Here is an 18,107-nt window from a genome sequence, read left to right on the forward strand (position 1 = left end):
CTTGGCCATTCTAACACCTGGATATGTCTCTTTGTGAACCATTCCATTGTAGATTTAGCTTTTGTTTTGGATCATTGTCCTGTTGGAAGATAAATCTCCGTCCCAGTCTCAGGTCTTTTGCAGACTCCAACAGGTTTTCTTCCAGAATGGTCCTGTATTTGGCTCCATCCATCTTTCCACCAATTTTAGCCATCTTCCCTGAAGAAAAGCAGGCCCAAACCATGATGCTGCCACCACCATGTTTGACAGTGGGGACGGTGTGTTCAGGGTGATGAGCTGTGTTGCTTTTACGCCAAACATATCGTTTTGCATTGTGGCTAAAAGCTTCGATTTTGGTTTCATCTGACCAGAGCACCTTCTTCCACATGTTTGGTGTGTCTCCCCGATGGCTTGTGGCAAACTTTAAACGAGACTTTTTATGGATATCTTGGCTTTCTTCTTGCTACTCTTCCATAAAGGCCAGATTTGTGCAGTGCACGACTGATTGTTGTCCTATGGACAGACTCTCCCACCTCAGCTGTAGTTATCTGCAGTTCATCCAGAGTGATCATGGGCCTCTTGGCTGCATCTCTGATCAGTCTTTTCCTTGTTTGAGATGAAAGTTTGGAGGGACGGCCGGGTCTTGGTAGATTTGCAGTGGTCTGATACTCCTTCTATTTCAACATAATTGCTTCCACAGTGCTCCTTGAGATGTTTAAAGCTTGGGAGATCTTCTTGTATCCAAATCCGGCTTGAAACTTCTCCACAACAGTATCTTGGACCTGCCTGGTGTGTTCCTTTGTCTTCATGGTTCTCTCTGTACTTTAAACAGAACCCTGAGACTATCAAAGAGCAGGTGCATTTATACGGAGACTTGATTACTCATAGGGGTAGAGATGCACCGATCCGATATCTGGATCGGATATCGGCCCCGATATCAACAAAATAGATGGATCGGGTATCGGAAAATACAGCCGATCTGTGAGCCGATACTTTCCTTAATCTATTGGGACGCGGGCTACGTCATACGTCAGCAGCACGTGTGCCGCATGCCACGAGAGTTTTCTAAACAAACGCAAACATGGAGCGAACGTTCGCTTCTCTTCCCCGGGTTGCTAAGCGGACGTCAAACCCTGCGCGTTCGCTTCTCTTCGGGTTGCTAATGGGACGTCAAAGGCTGCGCGTTCGCTTCTCTCCCGAATGGGGGGGGGGGGGCGGAGGCTAATCGGATGTCAAACGCTGCGTGTTCGCTTCTCTTCCGGGGTGGTGTTAATGGGACGTCAAACGCTTTGTGTGGCGGGCTCCATCTAGTGTGGAAACTGAGAAGCTGAGCTCAAGCTTCTTGTGCGGGCCATATTCAATTATGTTTTCAGAATTTGCTGCGGGCCAATAAAAACTGGACCGTTAGTTTGGACACTCCTAATTTAGAGCAAAGAACTGTGTAGTCTGCCTGATGCCATTGCCTTTGGTCTTTTCTGTTCCACATGTAGAGTTATGTAGCTTGTTAAGTCAACCATAATATCGGATCGGTATCGGGTATCGACCGATACGCAAAGCCACGGCATCGGTATCGGTATCGGAACAGAAAAAGTCGGATCGGTGCATCTCTACATAGGGGCATTCTATTTATCATCATCAGTCATTTAGGACAACATTGGATCATTCAAAGATCCTCACTGAACTTCTGGAGTGAGTTTGCTGCACTGAAAGTAAAGGGGCCGAATAATATTGCACGCCCCACTTTTCAGTTTTTTTTTGTTAAAAAAGTTTAAATTATCCAATAAATTTCGTTCCACTTCACGATTGTGTCCTACTTGTTGTTGATTCTTGACAAAAAATTAAAATCTTATATCTTTATGTTTGAAGCCTGAAATGTGGCGAATACCTTCGCAAGGCACTGTATATAAGTCGCTCCTGAGTATAAGTCGTCCCCCCCACCCAAACTATGAAAAAAAAACGCGACTTATAGTCCGCAAATTACGGTATTATTATTATTATTACTATTACTATTACTATTACCGTATTTTGCGCCCTATTAGGCGCACCGGGGTATAAGGCGCACCTTCAATGAACGGCCCATTTTAAAACTTTGTCCGTATATAAGATATAAAATAGAAGTTTTACTGCAACAAACTGAGGTTGACTAGGGTTGCGGTATGCACCCACTAGCCCAGGGGTGGGAAAACTTTTTGACTCGCGGGCCGAACTGGGTTTTAAATTTGGACCGGAGGGCCGAACCAGGAGCAGATGGACGTAGTGTTTGTGTGAAGTAATATAAGCGACCTGTAAAGGTCATTGCATAAAAGATTTTGGCCTTTAGTAGGTAGTAAAGCATGGATATTCCAAACAAGTTTTTTGAAAACAAATGCATTTATTAACAGCATTAAAAAAAAAAATCACTAAAAAACTGCTATCAGTGATTCTTATAAAATACGACACTGTTATTATGAATAACAGTCTCCATCACTTCAGTGCCTGCAGGTCAGATTAATGAAAGATGTTTATCTTATGAGATCACATCAAACGGCAAACATTCTGACCAAATATATCATCTTGAAGAATCGGTGAAAGCATACATCCAAATAAAGTAATCAAAACTGCAACACGGTGAGGGGTATCTGAAAATCAGAGCAGAGTTTTAACTCACAAACACCTGGTAACAGAGGTGAGGAAACGGGAAACACTTCCATAAAGTAAGCCTTAAGAACTTTACAGGTAAAGATTAGTCGCGAGCAGGTGGTGCATCAGTGTCCTTGAGCATTCTGCATTGTTTGAAAATGAGAATGGTCGCTAGTTTCAATCCCTGCTATGTGTACAAATCATATTCAAAATGCATTTTTTTACAACAAACTTGAGAACCTCCCCTTCATTTTCAGTGGGAACATTGTTGTTGGTCTCCTTTTTTGCTAGTGCCTCATAGTCTGGAGTAAAATTTGTTGTGGCAATTCTTCGGAGAGATCCGAGGTGTTGGTCCGTTTACCTCGATCTGTGACGGGTTGATGTTGATGTGGCTGAACGTCACGTCACGTACGTCGAGCCAAATTGGCCACTCTTTTTTAAACACTCGGCACTGTGTCCACCTTGCTTTTCCTTGGGCGACTCATTTTAATAGAAGGATTCCAGGGTACCTGTCCAGGACCAGGAATCGGGCAAGGAACATCTCTACAGACCCTTCTCACCCAGGTTGCAGTCTGTTTGAACTACTCCCCTCCGGACGGCGTTATAGAGCACGGTACGCCAAAACCAGCAGACACAGAGACAGCTTCTTCCCCCAGGCTGTTGCTCTGATGAACTCACACCACTCATAGAGTCTCAGAGACATTACTGTGCAATAACATCCTGCTCCTCACACCTTTTTGAATTTGTCTACACTGTTTTTGCCATTATTCACATGTCCTGAATGTTGTTAGTCACCTAAATGTTGAACAGAGGGTGTGTTACTACCGAAGTCAAATTCCTTGTTTGGCACGCTCAAACATGGCGAATAAAAAACTCTTGAATCTTGAATCTTGAAGGTTTGTGGGTGGCTTTAGCGTAAAACTGTATCTGAAAGCTCAGCGCGCGGATTACAAGAATGCTGTCGTCACAGCCCACGCTCTAAATTCGGGACTGATACAAATAGAGCGCCAGTGCCCCATGTCCGTACTACTGAGTACGTACACACACTTGTGAGTGTGCACCGAGCTTTCTGACACGGCTTCCAGTAGTAAATGCGCAGGCGAGCGCTTCCCCATCTACTGGGGAAACGCAGTCATTGCAGGCAATATGACCCAAATATTTTTTTAATAATACAGTTTATTCAGGGTTGGCGGGACGGATTAAACGGTCCCGCGGGCCGGATGTGGCCCGCGGGCCGTAGTTTGCCCACCCTGCACTTGCCAATAACCAACAAGCCCTCTGTAAACAATCGCGTTTCTCAAACGATCTCCTATAAAATGATCAGAACTGACTAAAGTTCGATCTAACGCATTGGTACTACTTACCTATGTTTCCCTTCCATATCGATCTGTAGATTTACTCGAAACATTAACAAAGCAGTTTATTTTGACATGAAATAGCCTCGCGCGTATAGCAGCTATCGTTATAGCCTTAGCCATCCGCAATTTCCTATGAGCCTCAGCTCGCAATCTCCCATGAGCCTCAGCAAAGTGTAAACAATCGCGTTTCTCAAACGATCTCCTATAAAATGATCAGAACTGACTAAAGTTCGATCTAACGCATTGGTACTACTTACCTATGTTTCCCTTCTATATCGATCCGTAGATTTACTCGAAACATGAACAGAGCAGCCTATTTTGACATGAAATAGCCTCGCGCATATAGCAGCTATCGTTATAGCATTAGCCATCCGCATTTTCCTATGAGCCTCAGCTCGCAATCTCCCATGACCCTCAGCAAAGTGTAAACAATTGCGTTTCTCAAACGATCTCCTATAAATTGATCAGAACTGACTAAAGTTCGACCTAACGCATTGGTACTACTTACCTATGTTTCCCTTCCATATCAATCTATAGATTTACTCGAAACATTAACAGAGCAGCCTATTTTGACATGAAATAGCCTCACGCGTATAGCAGCTATCGTTATAGCATTAGCCATCCGCAATTTCCTATGAGCCTCAGCTCGCAATCTCCCATGAGCCTCAGCAAAGTGTAAACAATCGCGTTTCTTAAACGATCTCCTATAAAATGATCAGAACTAACTACAGTTCGATCTAACGCATTGGTACTACTTACCTATGTTTCCCTTCCATATCGATTTGTTGATTTACTCGAACCATTAACGGAGCAGCCTATTTTGAAATGAAATAGCCTCGCGGGTACAACAGCTATTCGGTGACGCCCCCTGACTACAGTTACCGTAATGTTGGGAAGCGATGCGACCTTGTAATTTACTAGTCGTACTAAAACGTACTAAAACATTTTGGCAGAGCACTGTGTACAAGCAGTATGGATCAACAAATTCATCACTTGATCCATATATAAGGCGCACCGGACTATAAGGCGCACTGTCGACTTTTGATAAGATTTAGGTTTTTAGGTGCGCCTTATAGGCCGGAAAATACGGTATTAGTATTATTATTACTATTATTATTATTATGATATGTACTCGATGGTTGTTTGTCTCTGTGTGCCCTCCGATTGGCTGGTAACCGGTTCAGGCTGTCCCCCACCAACTGCCCGATGACTGCTGGGAGAGGCTCCAGCACGCCCGTGATCCCCATGGGGACAAGCGGTGTAGAAAATGGATGGATGGATTATATGTACTCACCACAATCCAAACTCCAAAATTCTCGAGATGATCCCTTTATATCTATGAAGCCGCCATATACCAGCATGGATGAACCTATCACCACCGCACTGTGGCCTTTTCTGTTGGTTGGCATTGGTGTCTACGTATAGCCATGAAAATGTAACACATAGACACAAGTTGGTTTAGTTATGTAGTGACATTTTACCTCAAGGCACTTGAAATGGAATAGGTCTAGACCAGTGGTTCTTAACCGGGGGTGCTCGCACCCCCTAGGGGTGCGAGAATGCTTCCTAGGTAGGGGGTGCGAGGATACCCTGGGGGAAATTTACAATTTTTCGGGGATGATGGTCGGGTAACCGAAAAAAGTGAAAAATTCTGGAAATCAAGAAGTCATTGTGTTAATAGGCATTAGGGATAATGCTAATTAAGCCTTACTTTATAGCTGTAAAGTAAACCAATTATTATTATAATAATTATTTAGGGTTAGGGTTAGGGGTGCGAGAACTGGTTGGTGATTGAATGGGGTGCGAACAAGGAAAAAGGTTCAGAACCACTGATCTAGACCATGCTCACTCACTTATTCACTGACAAACATTGATCAATCGCTCAGATTTTGAACATAATAATTCATTCATTCATTCATTCATTCTCCGTATCAATTATCCTCACTAGGGTACTGGCTGTGTTGGGCAAGAGGTGGGGTGCACTCTGAACTGATTGCCTGCAAATCGCAAGGCACATCTAGACAAAAACCATTCACACTCAAATTAACATTCATGGACAATTTAGAGCAGTGGTCCCCAACCAGTACCGGTCCGCGGGTCACTTGGTACCGGGCCGCCAAGCCGCACAGAAAAAAAAAAAAAATTATCGACAATCAATTAATTCAGGTCAAGACACTCGTCCCGGTCACGTGACATGTTTCCCCAGTCGAGCCCGCAAAGCTAATATGTGGCGACAGGCTAACTAACCAGGCAATGAAGCATTCAAAACTGCTTCAACACATGGAGACCAAGCATCCTGCAATAAAAGACAAACCTTAATCACTTCCGGTGTCATTGTCTCCGATTACGTCTAGATCGGACCGGCTCATTTCTGAGAAACAAACTCAGTGCTCCCACTAATTCAACGTAATGGTGAGTTTTATTTTTGTCATTTGTACTTGTTTTTATGTCAGTAGTATCATTTTATTTCATCGTATTTATATATTTATTATAAATATATTCTTCATTTATTTATATAAATGTATTATTTATTTATATAAATGCCGGTCCGCGAAAATATTTCTGACATGTAACCGGTCCGTGGCGCAAAAAAGGTTGGGGACCACTGATTTAGAGCATTCAATCCACCTGTTATGCATGTTTTGGGATTGTGGGAGAAAACCGAAACATGGAGAACACGCAGGAGAACATGCACAGTCCACAAAAAAAAGAGTCCAACCCACAACCTCTAAAGTGTGACGCGGATGTGCTAACGAGTTGGCCACCAATAAACATGCAAATGTTAATGAGTATTTTTCCTTCTTTTGTGGTTTTCATCACTTAATGTCTTATATTGTAAAATTTAAGTACCGTAATTTTCGGACTATAAGTCGCACCGGAGTATAAGTCGCACCAGCCATAAAATGCCCAAAAAAGTGAAAAAAAAAACATATATATGTATATAAGTCGCTCCTGAGTATAAGTCGCCCCCCCACCCAAACTATGAAAAAAAACGCGACTTATAGTCCGAAAATTACGGTACATATAATTTATAGAGGTCTAGCGTGAGAATGTGATGACTTTGTCACTCGATTCAGAGAACGATAGTGGTGAGTGGTTGGGCAAGGTAGTTGAGACTGGAAAGACAGAAGTAGTAAGTGAAAGGGGATGACAAAAGAAACACTTTGTTCTTTTTGCAATAATTGTATAGCATATGTTTTTGTGTTTGGTCCATGGTCTTTTTTAATTTGAACCCAACTTTCACTTTTTTTTTTTAATTTGTTAAATCATAATTTATTTTTCCAAGATATTTGATGCATTCAAAAAAAATGTCAAACCAATTCATCGATTAATAAAAAAAAGCCAACTTCATATGTCACCATTAATTGATTTTCATATTTTCATGTGGGTGTTAGTTTTTGCAATTTGCTCATTAATTGAAGCAACAAAATAATGACAAGCCAAATGGGAGCGGAAAGAGGTCTTTTTAGGAAGCCGAGCCTAAAGAAACGGCTCTCATAAAATAACTAAAATTCCCATCATTTTCTAAAACCACAACACAAGCAGGTTCGTAGCTTTTTCATTTTTTTTCCCCAACTTTAACATGACATTACATCAACAGGAAGCATAACCTTTTTGTAAAAGAGCCAAATTAATTTGAAAAAAGAACAAAAACATAACCTTACCTTAGGAACATTTGCTTTTCTTGGACAGTGCACCCATTTGAGCTTTGCTTAAATAGACAAAAAGAACAATGTTGTAAAATGTGATTCCAAAGGAAAATATAAACCAACAAGTTGTGCTGTTTTGTCACATAACTTCAGTAGTAGTAGTAGTAGTAGTAGTAGTAGTAGTAGTAGTAGTAGTAGTATCAGTAGTACTACTAGGTAGTATCAGTAGTACTACTAGTAGTAGTAGTAGTAGTAGAAGTATTAGTGGTAGAAGTAGTAGTCATATCATCATTAAGAAAATTACTTAAAGGTTACTGTTGGCTGTAAATGCCCTCCCGAAAAACACATTCAATTTGATTGTCTGCTATGCAAAGGCAACTCAAAAGCTGATGTGTGTTCAATTCTAACAGTCCATCTAAATTTCTGATTAACGTGTTGAAAAGGTTTGACGGTATGTACGTCAGGGCTCGAAGCTTATTTTTTGCCCAAGTTGCCCTCGGGCAAGTTGGAGAAAATTTTACTTGCCCGAAACAAAATTTTACTTGCCCGAATTTTTTTGGAGTGGATTTTTACTTGCCCGACACATTTTTGCAATAAAAAAGACAACACTATAAGTTTTGCCTTCATATGCCTTCGTATCCGCCAACCGGAAACAAGCTCTGCTGGTGCGCAGGCGCAGAAGAGCCAGGGACGGGTAAGGGAGCACGCATTTAATTACGAAGCGCTTTGCCGTTATGAATGTATTGCAGACTTGCACGAGAAACTAACCGCTCCCTAGAAAACAAAATGTCGGACCAGAAGCGGCAGAAGTTGCGAGAAATTATGCACAAAATCGTGTTTTTACAGCTTGAAAACATGGTATTATGGCAGGGCAAGTTCGGGCAAGTGAGGAAAAATTTCTACTTGCCCCTCTGCCATCGCTACTTGCCCCGGGCAATCGGGCAATCGTTAGTTTCGAGCCCTGGTACGTATATGTAGTTTTTACTGTATTGAAATGTGTCTTACGTAAATAATTGAAAGGACAAAAAATGGACATTCCTTATTCAAGAAGAGCTTTCAGCAAAGCAAGATAAAACTCCAGATGAGGCCTTTTTCTGCCATAACAAAACAATTGAGTGATGCACAGACATTTATCCAAAAGGTTCCTCCTTTTAAAACCGAATAAAACTTTAAATGACTGCATTGCCTGCCAATTAAGGATATATTTTTTTAATTAAAACACATTTTCCGATAATAGATAAGATAATAGACAAAATAAATAACATTTAGCTGAGATATTTATTTGATTTTGGAATGAGACGCTTTTTGAATGCATGCATAAAATGTAAGTACAATTTGGGGGCTGGAGAGGACTACCGTATTTTCCGCACTATTAGGCGCACCGGATTATAAGGCGCACCCTCAATGAACGGCCTATTTTAAAACTTTGTCCATATATAAGGCGCACCGGATTATAAGGCGCATAAAATAGAAGCTATACTGCAACAAACTGAGGTCGACTAGGGTTGCGGTATGCATCCACTAGCCCAGACATGGGCAAACTACGGCCCGCGGGCCACATCCGGCCCATGGGGCCGTTTAATCCGGCCCGCCACACCTGAATAAATTGTATTATTAATTTTTTTGAGGTCATTTTCCCTGCAATTACTATGTTTCCCCAGTAGATGGGGAAGCGCCCGCCCGCGCATTTACTCCCGGGAGCCGTGCCAGAAAGCTCGGTGCACACTCACAAGTGCGTGTCCGTACTCAGTAGTACGTAGTAATTTCATCTATCAGTGCCGAATTTTGAGTGTCGGCTGTGACGTCAATATTTTCGTAATTTGCGCGCTGAGTTTTCAGATACAGTTTTACGCTAATGCCACCCACAAACCTTCCCCTGGAATCCGTCCATTAAAATGAGTGTCCCGAAGAAAAGAAAGGTGCACACTGAGTGCCAAATGTTAAAAAAGACCTACGTGTGTGAGAAGACGTTCAGCCACATGAACGTCAACAAAGCCCGTCACAGATCTAGGTTAACGGACCAACACCTCGGCTCTATCCTAAGAATTACCACAACAAATTTTACTCCAGACTATGATGCACTAGCAAAAAAGGGAAACCAACAATACTATTGATTTCTTTATTTAGATGTATTCTTTCACTGATTCTTCAAGATGATGTATTTGGTCAGAATGTTTGCCGTTGGATGTGATTTCGCCTCATTAGACAAACATAATTCATAAATCTGGCCTGCAGGCGCTGAAGTGATGGAAAATGTTATTCATCATAACAGTGTCGTATTTAATAAGAATCACTGATAGTAGTTTTTTGGTGAAATATTTTTTTAATGCTGTTAATAAAAGCATTTGTTTTCAAAAGCTTTTTTTAATATCCATGCTTTAGTATCTACTAAAAGTAAAAACCTTTTATACAATGATCTTTACATGTCATTTATATTACTTTACACAAACACTACATCCATCTGCTCCTGGTTCGGCCCCCCGGTCAAAATTTAGAACCCAATTCGGCCCGCAAGTCAAAATGTTTGCCCACCCCTGCACTAGCCAATAACAAACAATCGTGTTTCTCAAACGATCTCCTATAAAATGATCGGAACTGACTAAAGTTCGATCTAACGCATTGGTACTACTTACCTTTGTTTCCCTTCCATATTGATCCGTAGATTTACTCGAAACATTAACAGAGCAGCCTATTTTCACATGAAATAGCATGGTGCGTATAACAGCTATCGTTATAGCATTAGCCATCCGCAATTTCCCATGAGCCTCAGCTCGCAATCTCCCATGAGCCTCAACAAAGTGTAAACAATCGCGTTTCTCAAACGATCTCCTAAAACATGATCAGAACTGACTAAAGTTCGATCTAACGCATTGTTACTACTTACCTATGTTTCCCTTCCATATCGATCCGTAGATTTACTCGAAACATTAAGAGAGCAGCCTATTTTGACATGAAATAGCATGGTGCGTATAGCAGCTATCGTTATAGCTTAGCTATCCGCAATTTCCCATGAGCCTCAGCTCGCAATCTCCCATGAGCCTCAGCAAAGTGTAAACAATCGCGTTTCTCAAGCGATCTCCTATAAAATGATCGTAACTGATTAAAGTTTGACCTAACACATTGATACTGCTTACCTATGTTTCCCTTCCATATCAATCCGTAAATTTACTCGAAACATTAACGGAGCAGCCTATTTTGAAATGAAATAGCCTCGCGGGTACAACAGCTATTCGGTGACGCCCCCTGACTACAGTTGCCATAATGTTGGGAAACGATGCGACCTTGTAATTTACTAGTCGTACTAAAACGTACTGAAACATTTTGGCAGAGCACTGTGTACAACCAGTATGGATCAACAAATTCATCAATTGATCCATATATAAGGCGCTCTGCATTATAAGGCGCACTGTTTTTTTTTAGTAAAATGTAAGTTTTTAGGTGCGCCTAATAGTGCGGAAAATACGGTAATTGCATTTCCATTCAATCAAATGGGAAAGGCTACTTCATTTTACACATGTTTCGAGATACAAGCGGGTCACAGAGCATATTATGATCATAACTTGATCACCACTGTAGTAATGGAGTGAGTAGCCAGTCGCATATTCCAATTTGCAGATTTTTTTCAAGATTGTTTCACAACCTTATTTAGAAGGCAATTTCTGTTGTTGCTGTCGTCTCCCCCCAATAGAGAATGCTTTTAGGCAGCGCTCCCCGTGTTTTTTGGTACAAAAAAATAAATAAATGAAATAAAAATATATAGTTGATGTCAATTATACTGTATAAGGCAGGGGTGTAAAAAAAAATTCCGCGGGCCGCATTGTAGTCACAGCTTCTTTTGGAGGGCCATTATGGCTGTCAACCTAAATAAATATATGAGCACCTCATATTGTATACAGTAAAAGCTACAAAACAAAATGACAAATAACTCGTTTCCAAATCAAACTGGTCAAATGTTTTAAAAAATATATATTATTAAAAGTGAAGACAATTTGCAATTCTACTAATGACACACGAATTTGATGCACAATTTGTCTTTGCGCGCCACATAAAATGATGTGGCGGGCCGTATCTGGCCCCCGGGCCTTAAGTTTGAATCCTTATACTATAAGGGGTCCATTATAGCAGCAGTAGTATTTATTGCGTTTGCGCTAATGTGCAGCACTTTGTCACAGCTGTTGTTTTTAAAGTAAAGTTTAGTTGATGAATGTAGGAATTTTGCATGTCCTAATTACGTATATACAAAGAAATAGAACAGTGGAAATTTTGGGAGTGGATGGGCAGTGTATCAGCATAAAGTCCTGAAGCTACCATATGCTCCGTTGAATAGGTCAAAAGGAACTTTGGGTGTACTCTGAAGAGACTATGCACCAGTTGTGAATTTAAGTAGCAAGAGAAAGAAGCACATTGGCATGCAAGCATGTTGCAACATGTTTTGTCTTCATCAAAAACCTTACCTATGTCAAACACCCAGAGAGGACATCTCAGCGGAGTGTATGCTGAATCCAATGTGCCTCCAAACACATATATAGAGCCCTGAAAGTTCAGATTAATAAATATATTCCAGTCATTATGGGAAATCTGACATTTTCAAGCATGTATGTATATTTTAAAAAAATACAACATTTAAAAACTAATAGAAAATAATTTTCACCTTATGAACAACCATAGAATGTTCCTCCACTTCTTCTGGTGCGGTCTCACCCATGCAGCTCAACTCTGTCCATTCATTACCGACTAAAATAAAAGCATTGAAAAAACGCATTTCAGAAGAATGGTAACAAAGACATTTGTGAAAGCAGCAGACTTGGGACGAATCCAATTGTTTAGCATGTATTACAATATACAATATACCAAGCATATGGAAAAGCTTGCACCGGGGCCCTGCCTTGCCTGTGTGCTGGCCCGTGCCGAACACAGAGATAATCAAAAGTAGGCTAAAGAGGTCTTTTAAATGTCTTATTTAAAATTATTGAAGGAAACTTTCATTTCAACTTTGCGATATAGCGTTTCAAATTAACATAGTACCCACTAAAGTTATATTCATTTTGGGCTTTTAATGTCTCATTTGAACCGCTCTTTGAGTGAAGTAAGTTTTTATTCCTGGGTTATCCTTTATGTAAGCACATCAGACATGTTGAAAAAACAAAAACTAGGAACTGTTTCAAATTGGGGAAAATGCCTAAAATGGCTTCTTCAAATCAAATACTTAAGTCATCGTTTGTCTATGGCTTACCTACACTGTACCTCCAAAAGTCCCTCAGAGTGCTGTTGTCTCTTCCTCCCAGAATATAGACATTCCCCTCATAGCTGCAGCAGGCATGCTTGTAGCGGTCACAAGGAGCACTGATGCTCTGTGGAAGTTGGCTCCACAGGCAGGGATTATTTTGACTCATTTTAGTCCATGCCAACCTTACTGCACCATTTTCTAAATGGGGAAAAGCAAACCAGAAAAGAGGAAAATGGACGTAAGCAACACATACTTTCACAACCCTCATGAAAACGGATTTCAAAGGTTAATTTTAGTGGCAGACATTTATTTGCACAGCAGTCTCTGAGACAGAACGATTCCATAACTTTTGAGTTTAATACATTCTGTGTGCGCTAGTAATGTGATTTATTAATATTGCAAATTATAAATAAGAAGCAGGATTCTGGGCTGATGTTGCGTTCAGTGAATTTCACTAGGTGATGAATAAAGTGTTTATTACCACCTCTCGTTCTCTATCTGGATTATAAAAAGTCAAGATACCCCATCACAAGTTTTTGCGATATAAAAAATCAGAGCAATAAATAATTTCAAAATATTTTCCATCATTAATGTGTCCTATACCTCTATACCTCAATTGTTATTGTATTTTAAATCATTTTGAGAGTAGAAGTGACATAATGTGGTTGCATAACTGGGACGTGGCTGTGTTAACAAGAATCAATCATATTTAAACTCATGTTAAATGGGCGTCAGGACACATTTGCCACCATTTAAACTGCCTCTGATTAACCTCAAATAATGGTTGTCTTCAGATAGTTCTTCACAAGGTTGACTAGAATAATTTGCATTGGAAGAATGGCCCAAAAGCCCTCAGGACACCTGTGCCATCCTTTGCAGTTGTGCCTCTAAAAGGGTACACTATTGATTAATACTGGCCAGGGGGGTAATCATTTTGGATTTCTCCTTCTTTTTCACTTTTTTGTTTAAACTCATTACATTAATAAACATCCATCTTCTTCCGGTTATCCTGATCAAAGATTCACTTTTGTCTTTGTAGTGTATTTGTTTTATAAACAACAAACTTGTTGTTAATGGCATTTGGCAAGTACTGTGAATAAATCAAAAGTAATTTCTTAATAGGGGGGCTAATCATTTCAGTAAACATCCATCCATCCATCTATCTTCTTCCACTTATCCTGCTAATCATTTCAATACACATCCATCTTCTTTTGCTTATCCTGATCAGAAATTCACTTTTGCTTTGTAGTGTATTTGTTTCACAAACAACAAACGTGTTGTTAATGGCATTTGGCAAGTTCTGTGAATAAATCAAGTGTAATTTCTTAATGGTTTGAGAACCATTCATTTCTTAATGGTTCTTAACGGGAAGGCCCCGGGCCCAGACGGCATCTGTCCGAGACTGCTCAGGGACTGTGCGGACCAGCTGAGTGGCGTGGTCATGTACCTGTTCAATCTGAGCCTGAACAAAGTTCCAGCCCTGTAGAAGATCTCCTGCGTCGCCCCTGTACCGAAGGTGCCACGCCCCAAGTACCCTAACCACTTCAGCCCTATAGCCTTGACTTCCCACCTGATGAAGACTATGGAGAGGATCCTCCTGGGTCACTTGCGTTCACTGGTGGAAGTTCAGCTGGACCCCCTGCAGTTTGCTTACCGGCCTGTTGTTGGGGTGGACGATGCAGTGATTTATTTACTGCACAGAACACTGCTTCACCTGGAGGACATTGGAGCACTGTTCTTCGATTTCTCCAGCGCTTTTAACACCATCCAGCCGTGACTGCTTAGGGTGAAGATGGAGAAGGCGGGTGTGGACCAGTGCCTGGCTGCATGGACAACAAACTTCCTCACCGACAGGCCACAGTATGTGAGGTTACATCGCTGTGAGTCTGACGTGGTGCGCTGCAGCACAGGTGTCCCCCAGGAAACGGTGCTCTCTCCTTTCCTTTTCGCCCTGTACACTTCAGACTTTTCCCACGACACCGCACACTGCCACATCCAGACGTTCTCCGACGACACGGCCATTGTTGGATATGTTTCGGAGGGGAACGATCTGGAATACAGGACGGTCATCAAGCACTTTGTCAGCTGGTGTGAGCTCAATCAGCTTCAGCTGAACACCGGCAAGACGAAGGAGATGATTGTGAACTTCGGGAGGATAGCACCCCACTTCACTCCGGTGAACATCCAGGGATCGTAGATTGAGGGAGTGGAGAACTACAAATTTCTGGGTGTCTGCCATCCTCTACGCTGTGGTCTGCTGGGGTGGGGGCAGTACAGGCCGAGACAGGGGGAGACTGAATAAGATGGTCAGGAGAGCGAGCTCTGTCCTGGGCTGTCCCCTGGACTCCATTGAGGTTGTGGGTGTGAGGAGGATGTTGATTAAGTTGAAATCCATCATGGACAACACCTCTCACCCCCTCCATGACATTGTGCAGTCCCTGAGCAGCTCCTTTAGCAGCATACTATTACACCCACGGTGTAGGCAGGAACTGTTCCGCAGGTCCTTCATTCCCTCTGCTGTCAGACTTTACAACACGTGTGGCACCTGATAAAAAATTGTGTTTTGTCTCTACTAGCGGCACTAGTCTTTGTCTGTTATTTATCCTTTTTGAGATTTTGGCACATGTTTTCTTGCACTTGTATGCGCTGCTGTGGCAAGTAAATTCCCCTGCTGTGCGTTAAATAAAGTTCTATTATCATCATCATTACATGGCAGAAAGTATAATGAAATAATGAAACCATGATTATTTAACATGATTCAAGAATAAGCAAACTACAACACATAACTCCATTCCATTTACCAGTCAGCTCCACAAAGAGTTTTGTATGTTGAGTCAGTGTCTCTTGGTCGTTATGGAGAGCTTATAAGCGTTCCAACTGGGACTACAGATGCACCGATCCGATATCTGGATCGGATATCGGCCCCGATATCAACAAAATAGATGGATCGGGTATCGGAAAATGCAGCCGATCTGTGAGCCGATTCTTTCCTTAATCTATTGGGACGCGGGCTACGTCATACGTCAGCAGCACGTGTGCCGCATGCCACGAGAGTCTTCTAAACAAACGCAAACATGGAGCTGTGTCAGCTGTGTGGAGGTACTTTAAACTGAACACGCCAACTAGCTCGACGGCATTTTGTAATGTCTGCAAAGCTAATGTTGCCAGGGGTGGTGGTAGTACTGCCAGTTATAATACTACCAATTTAATTAAGCATCTCCAGAAACACCACGCAACAGAGCACCAGGAGTTCCTGCAGTTGAGCAGATCAAAGGGAGCGGGAGGTGGACCTACACAGCAGTTAACAGTAGCAGATGCACTGCAAAGACGGGAGAAATTCCCAGGCGATAGCGCAAAAGCTATGAGAATTACTGAGAAAGTGCTGGAATTCACGGTTTTGGATGGACAACCGATGAGTGTTGTTGAAAACGAGGGCTTCCGACGTTTACTTGAGCACCTGGAGCCACGGTACAATTTGCCATCGCGCAAGTATTTTTCTGAGACCGCACTGTCAGAAATGTATGAGAAAGTGTGCGAACACTTGTCACAAGAATTAAGAGATGTTGATGCCTTGAGCTTCACAACTAATATCTGGAGCTCGGAGGTGTGCCCCATGTCTATGTTGAGTTTAACTGTGCACTGGTTAGACAGGAATCACACCCCTCGCAGTGCCGTGCTGCAAGCTAAAACTTCCCCGGAGCACACAACGGCGACACAATTTCGACTACCATTAAGGCAATGCTTCATAAGTGGAATATTCCGCTCAACAAAGTGCATGTCATTCTCAGGGACAGTGCCAGCAATATGAAAAAGGCCATGGAAAAGATGGGAGTGTGCAGCTTGGGCTGTTTTGCTCACACACTACAGCTCGTTGTTAACGAGGGGCTACTGTCTCAGCGAAGTGTGAGCCATGCGATTGCAAACTGCCGACAGATTATGAAACATTTCAAACATTCTCCACTTGCTTATTCACGGCTATTTGACGTCCAACTCCAGATGCAAATGCAACCTAAACGCTTACAACAAGACGTCAGAACAAGATGGAACAGCACCTACTTCACGATACAGAGTCTGCCGGAACAGAAGCGCGTACTAGGTGCCTATGTTGTGGATTATGATCTGCCCACAACACTGTCTGCTAACCAGTGGGCCTTGCTGGAGAAAACTAGCACTGTTTTGGAACCATTTGAAGAGCTGACCAGGAAAATAAGCTCATCCACCGCCTCCACTGCTGATGTCTGTCCAGCCATCACTGTCCTCAAGCGCATCCTGACCAAGACGAGGCAGATGCTGGCATTAAAACAATGAAAAAGACCCTGCTCTAAGCTGTCAAACAACATTTTGACTCAGTAGAAAATGAGCCTCTGTACACCCTGGCCACTTCGTTGGGCCCAAGATATAAGGACAGGTAAGATATTTTAAGCTAACATACTCAACAGGCCGTGAGCTATTACCTGTGATATAATCACAACATATCACGGTCTGAAGTGAGCTATTGCTTTTATATAACAGATACCAAGTATGGCAATATGAAAGTTATAGACACCTAAGCTGTTCTATGTCTGTTTAAGATACTTTACAAGTGAGACCTCTACGAAGCATGCAAAAGATGCACTGTTGAAGGAGCTTGAAGACAGGGGCTTGACCAGCACAGCAGGAGCAGCGGAGGCTTCACAGCGACCAGAGAAGGCCCCTCGGATGGAGACTGCAGCAGAAGCAGTAGCAGCTCCAAGCAAGAGCAGTTTCATGGAAGCATTTGAGCAAATTCTGGAGGAGAGTGAGGATGCAGGTGCAGCAAGCAGCTCAAGCCCTGCAGTTCAACTGAATGAATATTTATCTGAGAAAACCATCACTGCATCAGACAGCCCATACAATTACTGGGAAGCCAACAAACATTGGCTACCTGATCTTGCTGCTACTGACAAAAAGTATCTCTGTGCCCCCTGCACCAGTGTGGAAAGTGAGCGATTGTTCAGCACAGTTTCCAACACTGTGAATGACAAGCGAAACAGACTGACTGGAGACAGAGCAGAAATGCTTGTCTTTTTGACAAAGAATTTGTCATTGCTGCTTAAGTGAGCATTAATGAGGGGGTGAGACTGCACAAGTTTCAGAGCACCAGGCCATGAATGGTGCGATTGCACTATGTAGAGACATGTTTACATTCCTTGATTATTGTATTTGACCAAGTCACTTGTTTATTTTCTTGTCCTGATGCTATATTTTATTTTTAATTCCACTCTGCACTTTCAGTATTTAGAAATAATTTTGAAT

The 18,107-nt window shown here is 42.0% G+C and overlaps 1 protein-coding gene across 2 annotated transcripts in view; it reads right to left on the bottom strand.

The window, feature by feature from the left end:
* The window catches only part of si:dkey-3d4.3 (leucine-zipper-like transcriptional regulator 1), a 43,102-nt gene that overhangs the window by 22,434 nt on the left and 2,561 nt on the right, over positions 1-18,107 (bottom strand). For both annotated transcript variants that reach the window (XM_061286589.1, XM_061286588.1), the window contains exons 2-6: positions 12,840-13,031; positions 12,258-12,340; positions 12,061-12,139; positions 7,622-7,668; positions 5,251-5,371 (exon numbers count right to left, since the gene is read on the bottom strand). In XM_061286589.1, coding sequence (XP_061142573.1) covers positions 5,251-5,371; positions 7,622-7,668; positions 12,061-12,139; positions 12,258-12,340; positions 12,840-12,999 — 490 coding nt within the window. In that variant the 5' untranslated portion in view covers positions 13,000-13,031. The remainder of the gene's footprint in view (positions 1-5,250; positions 5,372-7,621; positions 7,669-12,060; positions 12,140-12,257; positions 12,341-12,839; positions 13,032-18,107) is intronic.

The sequence above is a fragment of the Syngnathus typhle genome, linkage group LG9, assembly GCF_033458585.1.
Source record: "Syngnathus typhle isolate RoL2023-S1 ecotype Sweden linkage group LG9, RoL_Styp_1.0, whole genome shotgun sequence".
In the NCBI taxonomy this organism is placed as follows: Eukaryota; Metazoa; Chordata; class Actinopteri; order Syngnathiformes; family Syngnathidae; genus Syngnathus; species Syngnathus typhle.